The sequence below is a fragment of the Streptopelia decaocto genome (assembly GCF_964273445.1).
Source record: "Streptopelia decaocto genome assembly, chromosome: 5".
NCBI lineage: Eukaryota > Metazoa > Chordata > Aves > Columbiformes > Columbidae > Streptopelia > Streptopelia decaocto.
The window spans coordinates 36,421,597-36,444,521 of record NC_138659.1 but is presented as its reverse complement, the minus strand read 5'-3'; the positions used below and the strand labels follow the sequence as shown (position 1 = coordinate 36,444,521).

The window sequence follows — 22,925 nt, the reverse complement described above, 5'->3', positions numbered from 1 at the left end:
TATACATATTAAGTAAGAACTAGCAGGTCTGACCCCCACAGTAATTTCTATCACTAACCCGTTTCACTCACCCTGGTTCATACAAGAGGATACATCCCCCAAATTCCGCTCTTTAAAAACCTCTATAATAAGAACACAATGCTTTTATAGGAATACTTTGACATTGTTATCTAATAACAAGCAACAACACGTCCGTGGTATTTCCCATGCATTGCCTATTTCAACAATAGGGTTTCTTTCCTGCACTGAAATAAGGCAAAGACATGAGAACGATTTTCAGAGATGTTCAGCGCTCTAAGTGTAAGCAAATATATTTATAACTAGAAAACCTGGGTAATTCTGCTTTTCTCCATCTGGCACAATCATGTTGTCCAACATTATACGTATATGTTTTAAACTCGGTGGGAGGAATATCGTGCTTGCTCTGTAGGGCTGTATCCTCAAAGGAAAACAAATACAGAGTTTCAGTTCCCAGGCTACGATTCAGCTGTAAAAAAGCCAGAACTATTAATAAGCTGTGCTCTTATAAACTAATCATTAGTATCTTTCAGACTCAAAGCAACCTGATGATTTATTAACTCCGTTTGAGTCATTAAGTTGGCTCTGAGCGTAACTTCCCTGCAAGAAATCGGAACAACTTTATGTAATTTTGTTAAAGTAGCAAAATTTCAAATTTATTGCTAACTGTCTCCTAATGGCTATTTTGCCCCAAAGAAGCATTTTGTTTGGTAGAGTAAATGAAAAGCCAAATATTTATTCTCTTTTTTTTCCCCCTTAGACAATAAATAAACCAGGCGTATTTTGTGCACAAGCCTTCCACTGCTACAATTGTCTCTATTCCTCCAGTAACATGCATTTTCATGATTCTGTATTTTACATAAGCAGGTTTGTGAATGCAAAGCGGCTGCTCAAAATGCAGCACGAGGCGGCGATGGCTGCGCCACCCAACACTCCAATTCTGGTGCTCGCTGATCTCGCTTAAGTACATAATCATTTGTTTTTCCTCCCCAACGTGGTGTTTACTGTTGCTCGACCGAAACACGTTTTGTTCGGCGTTATTATGAAATAAAGCCGCGTCTCATTTCCAAGTCAATTGCCCTGAAATTCGAGAAATTGGGAAGCAAGATATTGAACAATGGGGAAAATCAAGCAGCTGAAAAGCCCCGATTCATCATCTCGCCGCTTAACTCCAGCCCTATGCCAGCTTTTCAAGCAATCATCTAAACACAGACATTAAAAGAACCTTTGTGGGCTCCTGTGGTCCAAAAGAAACCCTTTGCCTATTCAAATTTCTGTAATTTGCCAAGTGGAACAAATAACACCTGCACGGCTTTTTGGGAAGATTCACCAGCACCTGCTAGAATAAGACGTTACCAGTTTTCTGTATCGCCAGCATGCAAATGAGTAAAGAAAGAAGGACTGAGTTTCAGAGACCTTCACAAGTCATTTAAGATGTTAGAAGTTTTAAATAAAGACAAATTATTATCTGTCTTCACATTAAACAGCTTATTGCCACATCTATAGTCTCGGACAACCGAGTCTTGAGCTCTCTGCAAATCAAGAAGTCAACCGCACATCCAAGAACCTGGAGGCACCTTGTAAAAGAGGAGCAGATGGCCCATCGGAAAAACCAACCCAAACCAACACATTAAAACCAGCACTTCTCCTCAGCCTGCACGCTTGAACTGCAGAACTAATTGCCACAGAAGGCCACGCATTTTCAAACTGCTTGTTGCGGGTTTGCAAAGTCAATCGACAACATGCTATGGGTCATAAATTATCAAGCCACCAGCACTGGTTCAGGAGGTTCTTCGGCAATCGGTTCTGGTTGCTGGAAGAGATGGGACGCCAGGCTGGCTGGACCTTTGGTTTCACTTGGTGGGATCCATTCCTATCCATATTTAAGACAAGAAGAATCAGTAATATCAATATATTCCTGTGGGAACCTTAATCTTGGTAGTAACAACAGAGGACTCACGTGGAGGGTGCTGGTAGAGCCAACACGCATTACCCCTTTTCCCCCCTCATTTTTCCATATACGTGGTGGCTGAAGCTCAAACCGCCCCCCCAGATTAATTTCTGCTGGATGACAAAAGTAGAGTTACGTTTTTGTGAGTTAGAGCAGGCCTAACAACAACTGGGGTGATCCTGTCAGCTCATGTTAAACGGGTTTGGATGAGACTCTTAATTGGGAGCATCTTCCCTGCCAGGGAACCTCCTGAAGCATCAAGAGCTTCTGGCAACCAGCTGATGACAACTTGCAATATTGGCTCATGTTTGATGAAGAATGAAGAAAGCGAAGCAACTCCATCAGCGATCAATACGTGCTTGCAATAGTGTAATTAAACAAAGCACAAAGGCCCTGATGAAGATTTCATCATTTACTTTGCAACGGCATTATCATAAAACATCCTCATCTGTGCTAGAGCAACGTAAGGACTTTGAGGCCAGGGCACCTGAACACCAGAAGCCAGCTGGACAGGACAGAGAGGCATTTTAGCAGCGTTTAATTACCGTTAGGAGATCAATCAGAGCCCAGGTCCACCCAGCCACCTCTCCCGACCCAAGCAGGGACCAGATGCCGGCAGGAAGAAACCCAACCCTGTCGGGAACCATATGGTGACACCATCTCCGTTTCACTTTGCCTCCTCGCTTCCAGCTGTCTGGGCTTTTGAGCTCTTGCCCTCCAAAGCCTCTGGGAGGGTTTTGTTTCAGGGTTTGGCCAACAGCTTTTCCAAAACCCTTTAAAAGCTTCTGATGTCCCTTGTGTCTGGGGGCAATGGGTCAAAACATCAGCTGTCACCGCCTGCTCCCACCTGACTTTATGGGCAGTGATCTACCCAGGGAGGGGAAAAGGATGGGAAATAGAGCTGTAATACCTTTTAAGATCACCCGAGGATTGTAATAAATATAAAAAGCAGCTGATGTAATGGACACAATAACTTCCAGGCTGTCCCGGGAGGCCGCATGTTGCACCCACGCTCCACGAGCTGCACACAGCATCGCAGGTGCCAGGCAGGAGAAGGGTGACAGAACGGCCAGGACTCAAAGAAAGCCCCAATATTTAGCATCAGGGTGATAAAAAGTGCTTCTCAACTTGCTCCCTCCTCTTAGCCCAAGTTAAAAGTGTGTTTTTCCTCGTCTTTAAACTCATTGTCCTGTGCAACACCATTGGAAGTACTGCTTCAATTTCAGAATGACCACCACCGCCATGGGTACACCTTCTTCACCACGGGACTCAAGGCTGGAAAAATGCATTTTCCTGAACTGAATTTGTACCCTCTGGCTGTTTTTTTCTTTCTTTTTTCAACCGCTCCTGGCTGGATGGGGATGGGAACAGCGAACCTCTTAACACTGTGACCCCTGGCATGACAAATGGCTTCGTGCCAAGGCCATGAGCAAGACAAATCACCGCAGGTGGGGCTTCCCAGCAAGGTCCCAGCCAGGACAGCACGGCCCGTTTTCCCATCCCCTTCCCATCACAGATCCCATTCGCTTTCTTATGCTGTCATTTGGCTGCTCCCCAAACCCTCCCCAACACACTTTGGTGTCAGATGACTCTTTTACAAGCACCCCACAGAATCACAGAATCAACTGGGTTGGAAAAGACCTCAGAGATCATCAAGTTCAACCCTTGGTCCAACTCCAGTCCATTGACTAGATCATGGCACTAAGTGCCATGGCCAATCTCAGCTTAAAAACCTCCAGGGCCGGTGAGTCCAGCCCCTCCCTGGGCAGCCATTCCAATGCCTGACCACTCTCTCTGCACAGAATTGCTTTCTCATCTCCAGCCTCAATTTCCCCTGGCAGAGTTGAAGTCCATGCCCCCTTGTCCTATTGCTGACTGCCTGGGAGAAGAGCCCAATCCCCACCTGGCTAGAACTGCCCTTCAGGTAGTTCTAGAGAGTGCTGAGCTCACCTCTAAGCCTCCTCTTCTCCAGACTAAACAAGCCCAGCTCCCTCAGCCTCTCCCCATAGGGCTTGTGTTCAAGTCCCTTCCCCAGTCTTGTTGCTCTTCTCTGGACCCGCTCCAGCACTTCAATCTCTTTCCTGAGCTGAGGGGCCCAGAACTGAACACAATACTCCAGGGGTGGCCTCCCCAATGCAGAGCACAGGGGAAGGATCACTGCCCTTGTCCTGCTGACCACGCTGGTTTGGATACAGGACAGGATCCCATTGGCCTTCTTGGCCACCTGGGCACACTGTTGGCTCATGTTGAGCTTCCTGTCCATTTGTCCCCCAATTGCAACAGAACTAGTACCTCTCCTTGGAGAGACAACTATAAAAAAAATGCCCTATAAAACTATATTATCCTGTAGGATATATAGAGATATTGTATTTTTATATACATATATATCCACCTTATAACGCCACAGTGAGAGGAGACTCCCATTTACCACATTTATATTTGTGCAACCACCCTGGAAATCTTTACTGCTCTGTGTCATTTAGCAATAAATATTTTTCAGTCCTCCATCCCATCCTCTTTTCCTGAGAAAACTGAAGACAATGAGGTTAATAGGTCGGCAGACGGTACGATTTTATTAGAAGCACTATATTGTGTGTGAGGTGTCCGATGAAGATGAAATACAACTCTTACATTCAACAAGAAGGGTGATAAAGTGTTTCTGGACACAAGTGTTTGGGCACAGCCAGGGCTGAGCAAATTAAAACTTTTTGATTAAGTCCCAAGAAGTGACTTGTAATAAACAGGAGCTGGTGTGTGTGAAATGAAAGGAAAGAGCAGAATCACAGAATCACAGAATGTCAGGGGTTGGAAGGGACCTGGAAAGCTCATCCAGTGCAATCCCCCCATGGAGCAGGAACACCCAGATGAGGTTACACAGGAAGGTGTCCAGGCGGGTTGGAATGTCTGCAGAGAAGGAGACTCCACAACCTCCCTGGGCAGCCTGGGCCAGGCTCTGCCACCCTCACCAGGAAGAAGTTTCTGCTCATCTTTAAGTGGAACCTCTTGTGCTCCAGTTTGTACCCATTACCCCTTGTCCTATCACTGGTTGTCACCAAGAAGAGCCTGGCTCCATCCTCCTGACACTCCCCCTTTAGATATCTGTAAACATGAATGAGTCACCCCTCAGTGTCCTCTTGTCCAGCTCCAGAGCCCCAGCTCCCTCAGCCTTTCCTCACACGGGAGATGCTCCACTCCCTTCAGCATCTTGGTGGCTGCGCTGGACTCTCTCCAGCAGTTCCCTGTCCTGCTGGAACTGAGGGGCCACAACTGGACACAACATTCCAGGTGTGGTCTCCCCAGGGCAGAGTAGAGGGGCAGGAGAACCTCTCTGACCTACTGACCACCCCCTTCTAACCCCACCCCGGGTACCATTGGCTTCCTGGCCACAAGGGCCCAGTGCTGGCTCATGGTCATAACAAGCAGGATTCAACAGCAAGGGAGTGTGAAAAACACCCTGTTTTACTGCAAGAATGAAGATTGGTCTGAGAAGCATCATCCACCTTACAAAAAAAATAAAATCAATCATTGCAATCCATTTTACCATTTACTAAATTAGCTATTTTAGCTATTTTCTAACTGCTGAGAATCTGTCTTATTCCCCCCAGCATTTGAACTGAGTAAATAAATGCCTTCAGCCCTTCAAAAGTAATTAGGGAGCAACAGGGGAAAAGTATTTTGGGGAAGAAAGAAATTAAACACGCAAGGAATAAGATAAAAAAAGGCAAGAGAGAAGAGAGCAGGGCACTTAAACAGGTTTCCAGGTTTTGCCAATTAAGTTTTTAATGAAAACCTGAATTTTTAGGTTCTTATCTGGGAAAAGAACTAATTTAAAGGTCAGTTTAGCAGTAGTATCGCTGCAACTCGACAGAAACACATTCAGAATTAGACCTGAGGGAAGATGGGCATGAGTAGGACCCCAACACCTCTTATAGTATTTATAGAGGTATAAGAAAAATGGTTAATTCTGGCTGCAGCCAGAGAAAACAACTGTGTATCAGAAAAAAGAAACAAATCTATAATACTCTAATGCCTTATCTATTGATGGCTCATTCTTGTCTCACCCTCAGCTCCTGGACCTTTTAAGGTTTTCAGGATTATATTCAGTTCCTCCATCAATTTATGAATAGATAAAGCTCTGGCATTGCAAGATTTCAAGAGGCACCAGCACTTTCTGGTGCCCGAGGACAACTTCAATCCCAGCAATTCCCACTGTTTTAAGTGGGAAATACAGTACAAAGTTTTTGGATGGTCAACAAGAAAATTGCCTTTTGACACTCCTGCCCATACAGATATATATATAGATAGATAGATAGATAGGTAGACAGATAGATAGACACACACTGTTTTACTGCTCCTGTGAATTATCAGTGCACAAAACATACCTGTGGGATTTGGGGGAATTAGAGGAGAGATGGTTCCTGTAACAGTGAGAAAATAACTACCCAGGAGCCTCCAGAGGTGGAGATATAAACAGGAAAAACCACAAATTTTCTTGAAAGGAAGATGCATTATGTTGCATAAGGGACAGGTACTATCATACTCAATTTCAAATCTTTGTGAAGGTGACACCAAATTGATATATTAATCCATTACAGTTGCTGAAATATCACTGTAATTGTCACCATGGCACAGCACCTCCTGCATGACCCAAAGGCCACAATTTCTTCTTCATCCTCTGCCCTGAGAATACATTTTGAAAGTAATAAAAAGAAATGAACCACCTGTATTTTATTCAGAGGCTGAAGGGAGGACACAGACTGTGCCAAGCAGCAGCTTCCCCCAGTGATCCCATCCCTGAGCTGACCCAGAAACATGGAAACATCCCAAATTTCCACCCATTTCCATACGTCCTGCCCTAAGCAGCCACCTCTTCCTACGCTCCCTGCAAAGAAAACAGCCTGGAAATACACTGAAAAAGCCTTAAAACAAGCTGCCTTTCTCAGTTACCATGTGAAAACATCTTCGCCAAAGCAAATTTGTGCTAACTTAAATCAAAGGGTGGCACCTGTACTTCCATTACTTTCTTCAGTATAGTACACTCCTGGCATTTATATTTATATAGAGAGATATAAAATAGCTGTATTGTTAGATATAGATTATTATTATTATCTATTAATAGATATATGGTGGGGGCCATGGCTTGACCTAGGCTTGTCCATCCAAATTCTTCCTCTCTTGCTGCCGCCCAGGAGACCTGAGGCTGCTGAGTGTTTAGGGGCCCCCTCTTTTAAAAGCCACCCAAAAATCCCATTTGTTTGACCTCAAGAGTTGGTCAAAAGAGTTCTGAACTCCTCCTGGGTGAGACCCTAAAACAACAGCTCTGTTTAAATATATGATGTGATATGTAATGTAAAAATAAGGAGGCAATGGCTCAAACTGCTCCTCTTTTGAGTTGGCCTATGGGAAACAATTTCTGAAGGAGAAAGAGCCTTTTCTTATATTCTTTATTTGACTGAAACGTTATTTCCCTCTTGATAGAAATAACTATTGTAAATAGCCTTACGCACTGTTTTCTGATTGTGAGTGCGCTGTAAATGATGTATCGCTATACTGTACGTTATACATCTTTTATCTCGGCGCCAATTAGCCGGGAAGGTTGGGGTATTCATTTCAGATGATGTGGCCGATCATTTCATGACTTGTTTTGCTCCTGCCGGTGCGCAATGGGACCCGTGAAATGACGTTTGCCATCTGGCGCGAGCACCAAAACCAGAGTAATGTATATCATCAGAATAATGTATATCAGCACCCCGTGGCTCTGTCAGCGTACATATGCACAACATACAACTAAACAGAGTAGAATTCAGTATTGCTAAGCAAGGCCTGGTACAGTTTGGATAAATTAGTCAAAGATGAAAAAGAAAATACACTGAAACTTCTATTTGATCCGCAGCTCTCAGCCATAACTGTATTTTATGTGTGTAGGAGAAATACCCCAAGTTGCTGAACAATGATATATTACAAAGTCCTGAAAGATACTAATTTATTAGCAATTTATTGAGCTGCTGGATGCTTTACATTACAGTATTTTCACACTATTCAATGTAAATCTAGCTACAGAACTACTGAGCTTACTAGTAAACCAAAGGTATGGTACAGCGGGTACGTCACGTCCCTAACGAAAAAATAGGTCAGAATGACGCTTTCCTCACACACTGAGAACATCCTCTCAATTATTAAGTTCCCATTTGGTTTCAGAAGTACAAACTTATTATTTATTGAATATTTAAATATATGCAGAAGAGTGTTTATTGTAAATTCACTCATCTCAGGCTGAGCAGGCAGCCAAATGACAGCATTTGCAATGCGGAGAAATCCTCACCAGGGCAGTGCAAGGTAGGAAATCCCTTTTATTTCCAATACCGAGTCTTCTTCAGAAGATGGTTTTGGTTGGCACACTATTGCCTGCTATATATTGCCTACTATTCCAGTAGATGTCATGAGAGATATGTGACGCTTGTTTAAAAACCTACAAGCTCCAATGAGTCAGGTTGCTCTGAGGCTCCAAACAGATGAAGAAGTGTTTCTATCTTATGTGTTTGCAGCGAAAAATTATTTTAAAATATAATTAACCTCCACCTTGGTACTAAAAACTAACCAACATAAAGACATTTATTTACTGCAAACCTTACTATTTGCATTTATTCATTAATAACCTTACTATTTTAAAATTAAGCTATAGATATGCAAGGTAAGATGCAAATTTTGTGCTGGATACACCTCCCCGGCTGCCAGAAGTGACACGAAATTTGGGCTGCAAATGTTCTGCCTTGTTCTTTTTGGAAGGAGGCTGATTTAGGAGGGACTGACCATGTTATCACAGCACCAAAGAAAAGCCTGATAGCCCTTATGCAGCAGGATGAAGTGTTGGTCCACTGGGTGCCCCAAATTCCTGCCTAAAGCACGTGCTTTACTATTCCTATTCTTATTCCTCCCCATGGATATAAAACGTGTTTTTATAATAGTCACCCATTGAATACGGAATTACAATTTCACTTCTTCTAGTTCAGAGTTATCCCCAAAAGCAAAGGTTGATAAAACAGGTCGATCGCATACAGTTCTCATCTCCATAATAAGCCCATTTTAACCCCCCATGCACCGCTTTGCCGTCAGTCGCCTGCCCCAGCAAAACAACCACGATTACGCTCTTCCCGTACAAGAAAAACACTCCAGAGTCACAACACATCAAACCTTTGGACCTTGAAATGCATGGTCAGGGAAAATGCAAAGATAAACTATTTTCTGATGTCTACACGATCTCCATTTGGCCACTCAACTGCAGAACAATCCTTTTTTCTCCATTAAGGTGCAACACACAACACCAAGTGACAAAGCCCAACTCCCAAAGCAGAAATCCACCCTCTATCTTCTTCCAAATTGCAAGAGCGTCCTGAAAGTCCCTGAAGAATTATCTCAATGTACGAGCTATACCACAAGGTGCACTTACCCTTGAAGGGCTTTTTCTCCAAACCAATCTCCTTTCCCAAGAGTACGGAGAAAGACCGGATCTTCGCTGGGGGAGTCTTCACGAGTAACATTCACCTGTTGAAAAGCCAAAACGTTTAGAAAACTTTTAATTAACAAATACAACCTGTTTGTTAAGAGAGGGATTCGTTATCTCCCAGATCTCTCAGGAAAAGCCTCTGGGAACCATGTAATTCTCCAGAGTCCTGCATCCCTCCCTCAGCATCACCAACCAACCACCCAGGAAAATAAGCAGTTATTTGCCACTAAGGTACCTACTAGTTTTGCAAAAACGCAATTCTTGTGGTTTTTTGAAGGTTTTAACTCTAAATACATAGCGGGCTGCACAAGCACAGTCATTGCCTGTATGGAGTCAGCAGCAGGAACAGGTTCCAAATATTGTCTATCAGACAGACACATGGCACAGGCTTCTGTCCGCTCCGTTCCACGTGATGTCTTGCGTTGCTAATTTTGTTTAAGGGAAAGGAATAACAGAAATCATCTAAATTTAGATATAACTGAAATAAAGCAGTTTGGAGCATTACGGGATGAAGGACACCTCTTCTTTTCCTGTCCCCCAAGCTCAAGGAGAGGATAACTCGTAACTGGAGTCAAAATCAAATCTTCTCATTGAAGTTTAAAGGAAAATATCATCTTATTTTTGCAGTGAGAGAGAAAAGCAATTACTGCTGATGGAAAGCAGACTTTCCACCTACTGCAACACCACAGGGAGTACAACCTGGTGGAAGCCTACGTTGAAGATGGCACTGCCACAAGAAGACAACCTCCTATTTGTGAGTGATGATCTATCACCTGGGGGGCCTTTCTATTTTCTGAAAATATTTCAGAGAAAACAAAATAGTAATTGATCATCTGAACAGCTTTGGCTCTGGTATGGGATATAAATCCCAGCTGCCACTAACAACAAGGCCCTGACATCCCCGGGTGCTGCGGACGGCACAAAACACAAAGGGTGCAAAAGGCTCCATCGAAGCCGAACGCTGTTGGTGTAACAACACTCTATGAGAAGTATTCTTCTTTTTCAGGTGTTTTCAGATGCAGCTCATACCTCTTATGATATGAGAAGGCAGGTGAAATACAATCTCCTGCTACGAGCGCATGGCGCTCCTCCCAACATCTATACAATGAGTTGTCCATGCTGTGTCTCTGCTCGGTGGAGAGGGACGGGCACCTCTAAAGCCTGAGCTGTCCAAAATTTAACCGAGACGAGCAACTCTCCGGGGGAACCTTGTGTATGTGGGAAAAATCTCTCATGCGCTTCTCCTTTTCGGGACGTTGAGCTTTGATCAGAGCTTTTGCAGATGCAAACTCACCAAGCCTAAATGTGAGATGTCAGACACATCCTTTTGGATTTAGAGACGTTCCAGTTTAACTTAACCATTAAATTCATAATTGTGGCCTGTGCTTTCTCCTGTCTCTTTTACGGTTGGTAAAACCAGTGGGTTTGAGTCACTGATGAGCGCTCAGGCTCCTCCACGCTCCATTTAACAGCTGAGTGACTCATCATCCGAGACCAGATGAGGGTTGGGAACCCGGAATGAATGAGCCAGGAAGGTTTGTAAACGATGACAAAAACAAACAAAGGGAACTTTAACACATATTTAAGCTCTTTTGCCATGATCTCCACTGATCCTGAGCAACGAGTGCTGAGGGATCATAGGAGTGCGAGTTCTATGTGGTTCAAAGCCATGAGCCATCTGAATAGCCAAGACATCGACAAAGAACCCACACAATCCAGCACTAAACTGGTGCCACGGCTTTTAAAAGGGAAAGGGTGTTTAATGGCACGGCACACGCCGTGTCCCCAGGGAAGGGTCAGAGCAGGCCTGGAGCAGCCGCTTTTAGCAGCAGAAGGGACCGAGCTGTTCTCATCTGACGCGTTATTCAACAGGTTTCCGCATGCCAGGTGTTGGGAACGCATTTTGGATTTCTATTCCCTTGGACTCGAGGAAACACGCGGAATCAAGTGTGGTGGATGGAGCTGAGGGAGAAAAATGGGAAAAGCTTTTTCCTCCTAAGAGAAACATTCATGGAACACGGACTGAAAGAAAATGGAGCAGAAGCCTTTCTAAGTGCTTCTGAGAAAAATGCTGGGTTCAGAAATGTAAAAAAACCATCATCTCTGTTCACTTGACTGACACTACAGACTCTCGGACATAAAGGCCAGGCGGAGTTTTGATTAGCAGCTCTCGCTGATAACAGCCACACGATGCTGCTGGATGCAGAAACTATTTCTGAGGCCCCGAGTACAGGTTTTTCCAGCTTATTAAGCTGCCTGGGTCGGGTTTTAGTGTGGGAGACGGGACATACGTGGCCCTGCTTCAGCGAGTCCCAGGCAGCACCCATCCACTTGTTGATTCTGTATTTCGTCGCTATTTATTCCACGTTTCAGTGCTAAGACTCTATTCCTCCCATCCTGGGCCGTATCCACAGCACGGGTTAGTTAAATCCACTGTGTAGATTTTATATCCCAATACAGGCATTAAAATCACTCTCCAAGTCCATCCATCTCCTATCAGTCACTGATACCTCTTCTGCAAACAAGTCAACTTGGAAGAGAAAACCAGACAGAATTTAACTATCTTTGTGGGAATTTCTGTCAGGCTTCAGGATCTGAGGGTCTGAGAATTTCTTAGCAAGCCCAGGTGCATTATTTTATTTTAGCTCCTTTTTTTCTGGCCATTAGTTGTCATAGTAAGATCAAGTAGCAAAGGGATAAAGCCAAGGAGCACCTCAAGCAGGACTACAGGACCCTGGAGCAATGGCCAAGGCCGTGGGTGGTTTGCTCCTCCATCCCACGGGTGAAGTGAAAGGGCTTGAGGAGGTTCAGGTCAACAACAGGTTGCCCAACCAGTGTCAACAACAGACCCAAGGCCTCTTTTTGGAGATTGAGGACTTCTATATGAAGGGATGGGATCCACCTGCCCAAGAGGAGTAAAAGCATCAGCGCCAACGGGCTTGGCCAACACGGCAAGGAGGGCTTCAATGCTTGATGAAGGGCAGAGCTGCACCCTCCCAGTATTTTTACCCGTTGGAAATGGTTTACACAGAAAAGATGCAAAGTGTTCATCACGGCTGTCCTTGTTCTGGAAGAAGAGGAAACACTGCTTTGAGTGGAAGGAAGCAAAATGGCAAGAGGGGATCCCATCAAACTTGGCCTTCTGCAGTCCATGATTATCTTCACTTCAGAAATTTCTCCATGATTACCTTATTCATGTGAAAAAGACCATTTTTTTCTCTCCCAATGAAGACTGGCTCCCAGAGACAACGAATGGAAGATGATGGTGAAATCCTAGTTTTAGTTTAGTACCTGAGAGCTGACAGCTGCCTCGGGAAACCTCCCAACAGAGCGTACGGACACCATGGGGCTTTGCTCCCCTTAATTACGCGAGGCTAACATTAATTAATACGTGCAAACATCAGATCCACAACCCGGGAGGCTGGGGCTGGGTACTTTCAAGCATATTTATCCATTTCTGTTGACTTTCAATGTGTGACATCTCATCTGCAGTGGGAAATCACTGTGTATTCCCTGAATATCTCTGTCCCACTGTGTAGAAAGAAGCCAAATGTTTCTCAAGTGTAATTGCATTAGGCCAGCTAAAAAAACCCAAAAACCGAATGGAAGGAAAAAAAGAATTCTATAAAATCCCATCAGATTTCAGGGGAAGAGAGGTTAAAAAGCTGATTTTCCCTGTGAGCAGTGGAACAGAATCTTAGAACTTTTTTCTTCCCTAAGGAGCCAACTCGGACTTCTCCGGCTTCCTATTATTTAATGTGGAGAAGCTGAGAAGTGATAGCAATGAGAATGAAGTCTGGAAGTCAGCCTGGCAGGGAGGATACTTAGCAGAGAAAATATTGAGTATTGTACAGTAAACTGTTTCAAAAAAAAAAAAAAGAGCTTTTTGGTCATTTACTGAGAGACACAACAACTGTTTCCAACCCCAAAGTGTTCACATGTGTAAAACAGCACGAGATCTATTTCTTTTCTCCTTCAGGGCACTCTGCTGATACAGTGCCAAGAAGTTTAATTAAATGTCAAGCGTTGCAGCATTTGTGCCTCGGGGAGGGGAGCGAGAAAGCGCCAGCTGGCACCGAATATTGAGAGCACATCCCACTGTCACCAGCGTCCCCTCGGCCTCCAAACGGTGTCACCTTACCTTCCCTTTGCTGATTATGAAGAACGTGTCCCCTCGAGCACCTTGCCGGATAATATACTCTCCGCTTTCGTAGTGCGTCTGGAAGAAAAAGAAACATAAATTAAGATGAACAAACCGAATCAGAGACTGTTACTCAGCAGACAGTTTGGCACTTTTGCAAGATAACGCTTATGGAAACATAACCCTGGACTGATTTTATCCCAGTCTGACACTGGCCGTGATTTAAAAATTGTCCTGTGTCAAGGAATATAATAATTAAAATGAAAATGTTTCTGGCTTGCCCATTTTTCTTCCTGCTGTGCTAAGGGCCAGTTTTTGCCCAGATGAATTATCCTCACGCCCTAAATCCATTTATACTAAAGAAACCAGACAGAGGTATTTTCAGCAGAGAATTTGCTATGCGAACTAAACTGCAATAATAGGTCTGATGTAAAAATAGTTCTTTGGTTTTGGTATTTTTCCAACTTTGCTAGCAAGGGCTTTATTCAAATTATTTTAGCTTCTCTCCGGTTATTATAGTAGTTTGATCTGCCTTTTTTGCCTTGTTTTATGGAATATTTCTTGCTACATTTATGTCACAGCTTCTCACTGCTTACATCTAAACTTATTAGTATAGTTTTGTCCCTTGTATTTCCCTGTCCAAATCAATACGCATTTTCTTAATCCAGCCCCTGCAGAGAGCTGGAGGCATCGGGCCTCCCACACCCCAGCACTGATTTGTGACAAAACCACCCCCAAAATGGCCCAAACCTTCCCCAAAACATCCCTGCACTCCAGCTCGGCTGTTGGTTGAAGTGACACGAAAGCACCAACGCCCCAGAAAAATTCAGCAGATCTTTTAATCCCAAAGTACATATATACAAAGCAAGGAAGGATTTGAGCTAAGACAGAGGAATTAATCAGAATCCTACAATTTGGAGAAGCTGGAGATGTTTTCTTTCGAGGGTATTTTATTGACCTGCATTTATTTATCTTTACACTCAACCATTTTGGTGCCACTTCCAGACTGATAACAGACTCCACCATGGAAGTGAATAGATAAAAGCTCATTTAAATGTATCTGCTACAGCTGAGAAAAACAACTCCTTGCTTTGGGAGCACTGGGCATATGGGGGTATTAATGATAAGAAATTGTCCTAGGAAAAAGAAAAGGTATCCAAGTGAACTATAATATGGAAATCACAGAATCATAGAATTGACTGGGTTGGAAAAGACCTCAGAGATCCAGTCCAACCCTTGGTCCAACTCCAGTCCATTGACTAGATCATGGCACTAAGTGCCATGGCCAATCTCAGCTTAAAAACCTCCAGGGCCGGTGAGTCCAGCACCTCCCTGGGCAGCCATTCCAATGCCTGACCACTCTCTCTGCACAGAATTGCTTTCTCATCTCCAGCCTCAATTTCCCCTGGCAGAGTTGAAGCCCATGGCCCCTTGTCCTATTGCCGACTGCCTGGGAGAAGAGACCAATCCCCACCTGGCTAGAACTGCCCTTCAGGTAGTTCTAGAGAGTGCTGAGCTCACCTCTAAGCCTCCTCTTCTCCAGACTAAACAAGCCCAGCTCCCTCAGCCTCTCCCCATAGGGCTTGTGTTCAAGTCCCTTCCCCAGTCTTGTTGCTCTTCTCTGGACCCGCTCCAGCACTTCAATCTCTTTCCTGAGCTGAGGGGCCCAGAACTGAACACAATACTCCAGGTGTGGCCTCCCCAATGCAGAGCACAGGGGAAGGATCACTGCCCTTGTCCTGCTGACCATGCTGGTTTGGATACAGGACAGGATCCCATTGGCCTTCTTGGCCACCTGGGCACACTGTTGGCTCCTGTTGAGCTTCCTGTCCATTAGTCCCCCAGGTCCCTCTCTGCCTGACTGCTCTCCAGCCACTCTGTGCCCAGCCTGGAGCGCTGCAGGGGGTTGTTGTGGCCAAAGTGCAGCACCCGGCACTTGGCCTTGGTCAACTTCAACAAAATTAGGTTACTTCTTTAAAATACATATAGCCCAGCAGTGGGTGCCGTACACCATCCTAAAAGAAACTCCATGGTAAATAAAATCAGAACATCAAAGCAGCATGTTAGTAATTACTACTCTTCAGACTCTCCAGAAGATCAATAAATTAAAAAATACAGTTCTCTATCAGAATCACAAATGGCCAATATTGTCATGACCTTCTTCAGAAAAAGAACCAGAGATGGTGGGTCAGGAAGACTCAACTTGTGGATTGCCCTGATCCTGGATGAGCTCCAGCAGATCTCAAACCAGCAGTATTTTTCCTATTTCCATGTGCCCAAGTGGGAAGACGTAAAAAATAAAAAAGAAAATTAAAAAAAGAGTCTGCAAGAGACCATGGACACAGATTTACAGAGTTTTCCTTCTTACGTGGGTGTTTCTGGGCAGCAGATTTTGAGGATGCACATTTTTGAGCATTCAAGTTGAGAGTCCTTGAAAAGCCCCATGTTATAAGGTGTTGGGATCGCATCCTCTCGGGTGGAATCTTGTAGTCACCCAAAAATCGAATGATTGAAAATACCGGTCAAAAGGTTTCCAGTTCTAGTATGAGCAATTTATATTCATTAGACATATCAAACTGCCGCTGCTTATAGGATTTGTGCCATTTTCAGCTGACGCTGCTTCCTAAAAGGCCATTTCTTGGTCTTAGTCACCACTTCCAGTTGCACCAAACACTCAGCACAGAGACTCACAGTCCTCCCAACCAGTCCCACTCGCGAGTTCCCCCAACCCTTCCCACTCAACAGTCCTCCCAACCCTTCCCACCCCACAGTCCCCCCAACCCTTCCCACTCAACAGTCCTCCCAACCCTTCCCACCCCACAGTCCTCCCAACCCTTCCAACTCAACAGTCCTCCAACCTTTCCCATCCCAGAGTCCTCCCAACCCTTCCCATCCAAGGAATGGAAGGAGAACAAGTTTGAGCTTTGAAGGACCTGAAGCCGTCCTCTTACTTCAGCACCTCTTGCCTACTGTATTTTTTCCCCCCTGTGCTCTAATCTCACGCAAAATACTACAGATCCTTCTTCCGTCATTCAAACCACATTCCGCTAGTCCTTCCTTGAGTGCCTGATCACTCAGAGCTTTCCTTTCGCTTGACCTTCTCCTCATCAGCACCTCTTCTCATGCCTTTCCTGCATCCACATCTTCATCTTTATCTCATTCAGCCCATTTCTTTCACAGCTAATTCCACCTGGTCTTACCACAATTCTTCCTGCTTAAATCAACCCGTCCTTCCCCATCCTCTAACCACGCTCTTTCTCTTAAAGAACTACAAGCCTCTTGCTTTTAGCTGATCAGGTATAAGGTAGCGATACATGCTCAGGTACATACGGCACCATTATACAAAGTCACCTGAAGAAGCTCCTTGGCAAACATTGCTCATGTTCATGGTATAGCTGACCCATATTTTAGCAATGCAAGCTCCGTTTCATCTAGAGAAAACCAGTCCGAGAGCAATGCAAGGAAAATCGACAAGTCTTACAGCTTTACAACGGTGCGGTGGCACACACAAAGGAATAATATTTGAATTAAAATCAAAAAAAGCAGTAAAGCATGCGAGTTCGTAGTGTCTTTCCCAGCTTGAGATCAACCCCACCGCTTCTTCTGGCCTTGCATCAAAGCTCAAACTCAACGGCTGAGCTCTAGGAAGCCGCTGGAAGGAGGACTCTGTTCAAGGGAAACCTTCTGAGGGAGACGACAACCATTTGTTGGCATCTTCTGAAATGTGAGCTTCAAACTCCTGTACAGAACTGGTCACAGAATTTCCAGAGTGCCTTTAAAATGGCTAAGAAGTATTTCTACCCCACCTTTGCAGTCAGCAAATAAATAAAGAAAATATGCAACTAGTGTAACATCCCAGATTCGGGCTTGGAATCTCAATTTTTTTGGTTTTAGATTTTTCTCCCAAAAAGCCTTTGTGACTCTGGGCAGAATAGTGTATTTTCAGAGGCAATGTCAAAGTTCAACGATGAAAACTCATTTAGTATCTCAGATGGACTTTATTGAACCTTAAACATCACACGAGCTTTTGAGCACACTTTTTAAGACATAGCTCCTCCAGGCCACCATAAAGTTAAAGCAAATTAATTCCTAGCTGGAAGAGTTGACCAGATTATATTAACTATTCTTACATTTTCCTCTCTCGGGCAGAAAAACAGAGCTGAAAATAATCCAGCGTAAAAATCTGGATGGAGAAAACCCAAATAGAAGCGCAGGCTGCAGAAATACAACCTGCCAGGGGTGAGGTGACCAGGCAGAAAAGTGAATAATTACAAAGGTCTTGTGTGCAGAAGGATAACATAATAATAATAAATAATAATAATACAAAAAATAAAGATTATAAGGCATCCAGGTCCCAGTTTGGCATCAAAATCTGAGACAGTCATCGCTCAAAAAACAATGATGATAAAGCTGCGAAATTACTGCTGGGAACGCTCATGCTAGCAAGCCACAAATGTATATTTTATAAGCTCTGGCAAATAGGGATAAAGGCTCAGCTTGAATTATACATGTGACAAAATGTAGAGCATTTGTCATGCTAACTAGACTGTTGTTTTGTAACACCAGGCTCTTAAAGTGCTCAACTCTGAACTCAAAGCCAATGGGTTATATTCACAGGAAGAATTTCCTATTAAAACATATTGGTTAAGGACCTGCTCTTCTTTCCCTAAGAAAAAGGAAAAAAAATCTGATTTTGATTTTACAAACTAATACAACATACAAGAAAACCTCTGTAACAAGGAGACCTGTGCAATCATCTCGCTTCCTTTATGATTCTCATTTTCTCACCAAGAAGTAATAGAGATTTCTTTCCCTCGTCTCCTAAAGGGATCATTGAGTTCAACTAAATAATATTGGAAAGGGCTGGATCACCTGGGGAGCGACAGCCCATCTTGGCAACTCCTCCCCTTCATGCTTTTACATCCCATAACATCACGTAACGTTAGGAAAGCTGGAGAGGATGCGTTTAAATAGCATTTTTGATAGCGGGCCAATACAAGGCTTTTGAACAGAATGAAACTCAACAGAAATTTAAACCAATTTCTAGTAAAACTAGCATGAAGGTTTCTGGCTTGTTGGCCATGGAGAAGACAGGAGCCATCCCAGTGACACCAGTGACCGCTCTGGGATCCTCAGCTTAGATCCCTCTGGACTGATAAATACTTTTTCCCCTCCGTATAAGCCAACACCTTGATTTAAAGGCAATCCCAACACACAGACACAATAGCAGACTTGCATTTATCTTGATTTTAGGAAGAGCGAGACTTTGAACATTTGAACTGGGACCCAATAGTGAATGCTGCATCTTGCTCCCATTTTTAAGCTCTCCACTACCATCGACGTTTGATACTTGGGGTGAAATCCTAAGCACATCTAGAGCATAACTGAAAGTGGAGAGAGATAAAAACGTACACTATTGGAATGCTCAAGGATAACCAAGGGCTGTTTGACAGCCCCAAGCTAGCTATAGAAATAATGAATATCCATACTGAAATCTAGGTATTAACAGAGCATTAGCTGTTATGGTCACTCCAAACTATCATTTCCCCTTAGGGTAAAGACAAAAATGAAATGAAGTTGCTTAAAAAGCACCGGACAAACCCTAAGCAACACCAGAAACACCAGAGTTGGATCTATCTTTGATGCACACACCACTCCGTATCTAAACGATGTTCACGCGTTTAGGTTAAAATGAACCCCAGTATATGTAAAAGGCGGCATCTTTCTCAAAATATCTTTTACAACCTAAATTAACAAGTCCTCGATGCTCCTCCTCTCTTTCAGGTCCTTCTCTACGTGGCTCACAAGTACCTCTCTCCTGGAGATTCCCAGTTTTAATAGCAACCTCTATAAACATTGGTTTTTTTCCTTTCTTCTATTGGCAATTTTACTTTAAATGAAGCAAAAAAATCTTAGTGCCAAGAGAAGAAATGTTTGCTCAGCGGGTTTGATTGGGTATGACATTAGTAAACCTTCCTGATGTGCTCAACGTACCACACAGAAGAAATCGCAGAAGCGCGGAGCATCTTGTGACTAAGTCAAGATTACTCTCTCAAAGATAAACATCCTGCTTTCTAAAGTCCTTTGTCCTGACAACATGGCTGGGAGGAGATGAGGGAGTTTGTAATCTGCATTTCTGCACCTCGTCCTTCCCCAAGAGGTTTCTACCACAACCTTTCGTTGCGCTCAGGAACTCACAGTATTTTGCTAACTGGAAGAAACAAAATCAGCAACCCTCTGATTGGTGGGAAGAGCCAAAGCGGAGCAGCTCAGATGGACACCCCCAAGGGCTGCCAGATGTGCGCGCAACATCTGGGCATCATGCAGGACCTAACCTTGGGCCAACCAGAAGACCTTAAGAGGCCCTGCTCTGCTTTGGGCACTCCTGGAGACCAACCCCATGGCGATGACGTTCTCCTCCCCGCCACCCTTGGGGACACGGCTCACCCATTGTGGTTGACCCAACATGGGAGTTGCACCTTCAGACACCCACATTTGGGAGAAGATTTGATCCACTGGCCTTATCTTGTCAGTCACCAACTTCAATCAAAGCTTCTGCTCTCAACCACCACCAAAAACTGAGAAGCTTTTAAAGCCCAACCAAGTGTTGACAGAGACTTTGCAGAGAAATCTTGATGTTGGAGACCAACCCAACAGTTCAGCTTCTGAAAAAACTCGTTTTCCCCCAGCTGGGTGCCTTCAACCGCTGTATTTATCCTGAGAACCTTTGGAAAAAGGTGGAAAAATAGATTTGGTATTTGGAGTGCTACGTAACCCCCGTCAGCTGTGGCCAAACCCCCGTCAAAGGTCCCATCAGGGCAGCAGAAACACAATGGCGGCTTTGAGATGAGAAGTTTCACTCCCTGCAGCCAGGTTTGCACCACATAAACCAGGGAGGGTTGATGACAGTGCTCAATGTATAAAGCATCTCCCACAAGGTGTATTTAAAGTTTAAATATGTTGTTATGCTGGCAGTTTAAAAACATACAGAACCATCAGCAAAACTCCAAACAGAAGCAACTTTCAAAATGCTTTTTGTTTCTGTTCTGGACTTTCTGCCTTAAACCTTTTTTTTAAGTCTGAAATCACAAGAGCAATGCTAACAAAATAGATTTTTTTAAAAAAAGCTTATTTGCTGAATAATGTTGCAAAACCAAGGAGGTTAATACCTGTGGTCTTCATTGAATTCCTTAGGAACCATAAAACTATGTTTCCTCGGTTTTACTATGTATCTCACTCCCAGGAATTAGCTGAAAATGCTGCTCCTTGAAATAGCCAAAGGGCAAAATTATCATCTTGTGGTCTGAGTTTTGACCCTCAAGATACCTCAATCCCCCTCCAAACAGCAGCTTAGCTGCAGTTAAGCAAATGGGAAATGAGAATAGGAGCAAGACGGGTGGATGATGGGAATCGAGGGTTAACTCACGCTCTTTAATTCAGCATCTCGGAGCTGCAATCTTCTCTAAGAAATTATTCTCCCTAATGGATTGGAGACCTATTCTTCCTTCTTAAAAAATTTCAAGCTATTTGAATTCAAACTAGGTACTTTAATATATTTTGAAGTCAAAGCTTTTTTTTTTTTTTGGAATAGTTATAGGCTGTCGCCTTGGTAGAGCCTTCTGGTAAACATCTTATTTGTACTGCGCCGATTCGCTGTGGCGTCTTAATGGAGCGTGACAGCGATTAAAAACCATCATCCTACCGGGTACCTTTTGGACAGTCTGGGTGTCTCCTCCAATTTGGTCATTTCTGGGTGGTTCCCATTCCTGCAAAAGCACCCCCTGAACAGCAAGAGTTTAATGCACCTCCAGGGATGATCCATGTGCGGACACCCAAGCCCAACATAGGGAATAATACAAATGACTCCAAATGGTGGGTTTATTTGTCCTCAGCTGAGGTTTTCTTCACATCCTCCTGATATAGAAGGTATCTGGTACTAAAGCTACAACTCAAACAAGGAGCAATTGGTGTGCTAAGAAATACCTTTTCCTTAGATCGCATAATATATCCTAATATCAAGATATAATACATGCTTCTGAGCTCTCAGTCACATTGATTTCCCCAGGTGAATGTAACAGGACGAATGGGAGCAGCCAAAGAGGTTCTAAAGATAGAAGCTGTACAACAAAGAGACTCAATATACTCAGTTTAGAGCAAAAGAATCTCCAACCTCCAATGTTTCCAATTCTTGACCAGAGTTCTGATGATCCCTTAGGCCAAACTGTCAGTCCTGAAACACAGGCTGAATTTTCACTGTGAATTCAAGACTTTTGGTTGACCTATAAATGTGACATTACAGTTGTGATCACTCAGGAGCTTCCTGAAGGCTGAACTCTCACATGGAAAGGAGCGGCAGTGCCACACCTCCGGCATTTCCACGACCCACAGCACACAGCTGGTCAGCTCTGCTCCTTGTACACTGTAAAAATCAAGGTGTTAACACCAGAACATCCAACCTTAGCTACCCTTATGGTAATAAACAGCAGATAAATACAACCACTTGTAACTTATGCAAGATACATACTCAAAGATATTTTAGGTTGGACACTGAACAAATGTTTATAAACCAAGCAAGGTTAAGGAAAGTAGGGATAAACTTCAGTGGTACCACCGTGTCATCATAAAAACCACAACATCGTCTTTTTGGCTTTGATTTTATCATCTTCCTTCTAGATTCCAATTGGACTTCAACCCAGCGCTCATCAAGTGCAATTTTCAGGGATACATTAAAGGCAACACAATGTGTAAAGGGACCACATTTGGCCAATGTTGGCCCATGTTCCTGCGTTCAAAAGGGAAGACGTGCATGGGATGGATGGAGCTTTTGGGCCGTTTTGCCACTCCAGAGCATCTTCCTCATGACCCAAGTTGGTGCGTGGCACCGTTACAGGAGGAAATACCTTTGAACAATTCTCTACTGGAGATTCTTCTCTCTTTTGTACTCCTCAAAAGTCAGTGAAGAACGCTGTTGCCCTCTCCCACATCATTCTAAGGTTTGCTCAACTCTACTGGAACCTTCCGACCTGACATGACCAGAAATGTCTCGGGCAGGAGGCAAGTCCTGCTGTCACCTTCAAGTTTCTTTCCCAGCCCACTCTCCAAATCGAGAGCTTTGAGCAAACCTGAGCATGTTCAGAGACTCTTGAAGGCCCACAGGACCAGCTGAACAGCAGAAGCTGTCCACTGTAGATGAAGATTTGTTGAGCTTCAAAGATCTTTATATAGGACTAAAGGACATCACAGAATATCAAGTAGGTGGTGACACAACTACAGACTGCGAGCCGGGATGATTTCGACTGGATTGAGTCCAT

At 43.9% G+C, this 22,925-nt stretch overlaps 1 protein-coding gene across 4 annotated transcripts in view; it reads right to left on the bottom strand.

Annotated features, from left to right (window-relative positions):
• PRKG1 (protein kinase cGMP-dependent 1) overlaps positions 1-22,925 on the bottom strand; it is a 468,886-nt gene that overhangs the window by 103,989 nt on the left and 341,972 nt on the right. For 3 of the 4 annotated variants that reach the window (XM_082054422.1, XM_082054421.1, XM_082054420.1), the window contains exons 6-7: positions 13,615-13,692; positions 9,417-9,511 (exon numbers count right to left, since the gene is read on the bottom strand). In XM_082054422.1, the coding sequence (XP_081910548.1) occupies positions 9,417-9,511; positions 13,615-13,692 (173 nt within the window). Of the gene's footprint in view, positions 1-9,416; positions 9,512-13,614; positions 13,693-22,925 lie in introns of those variants that run through there. The other variant, XM_082054426.1, reaches the window with a different exon arrangement.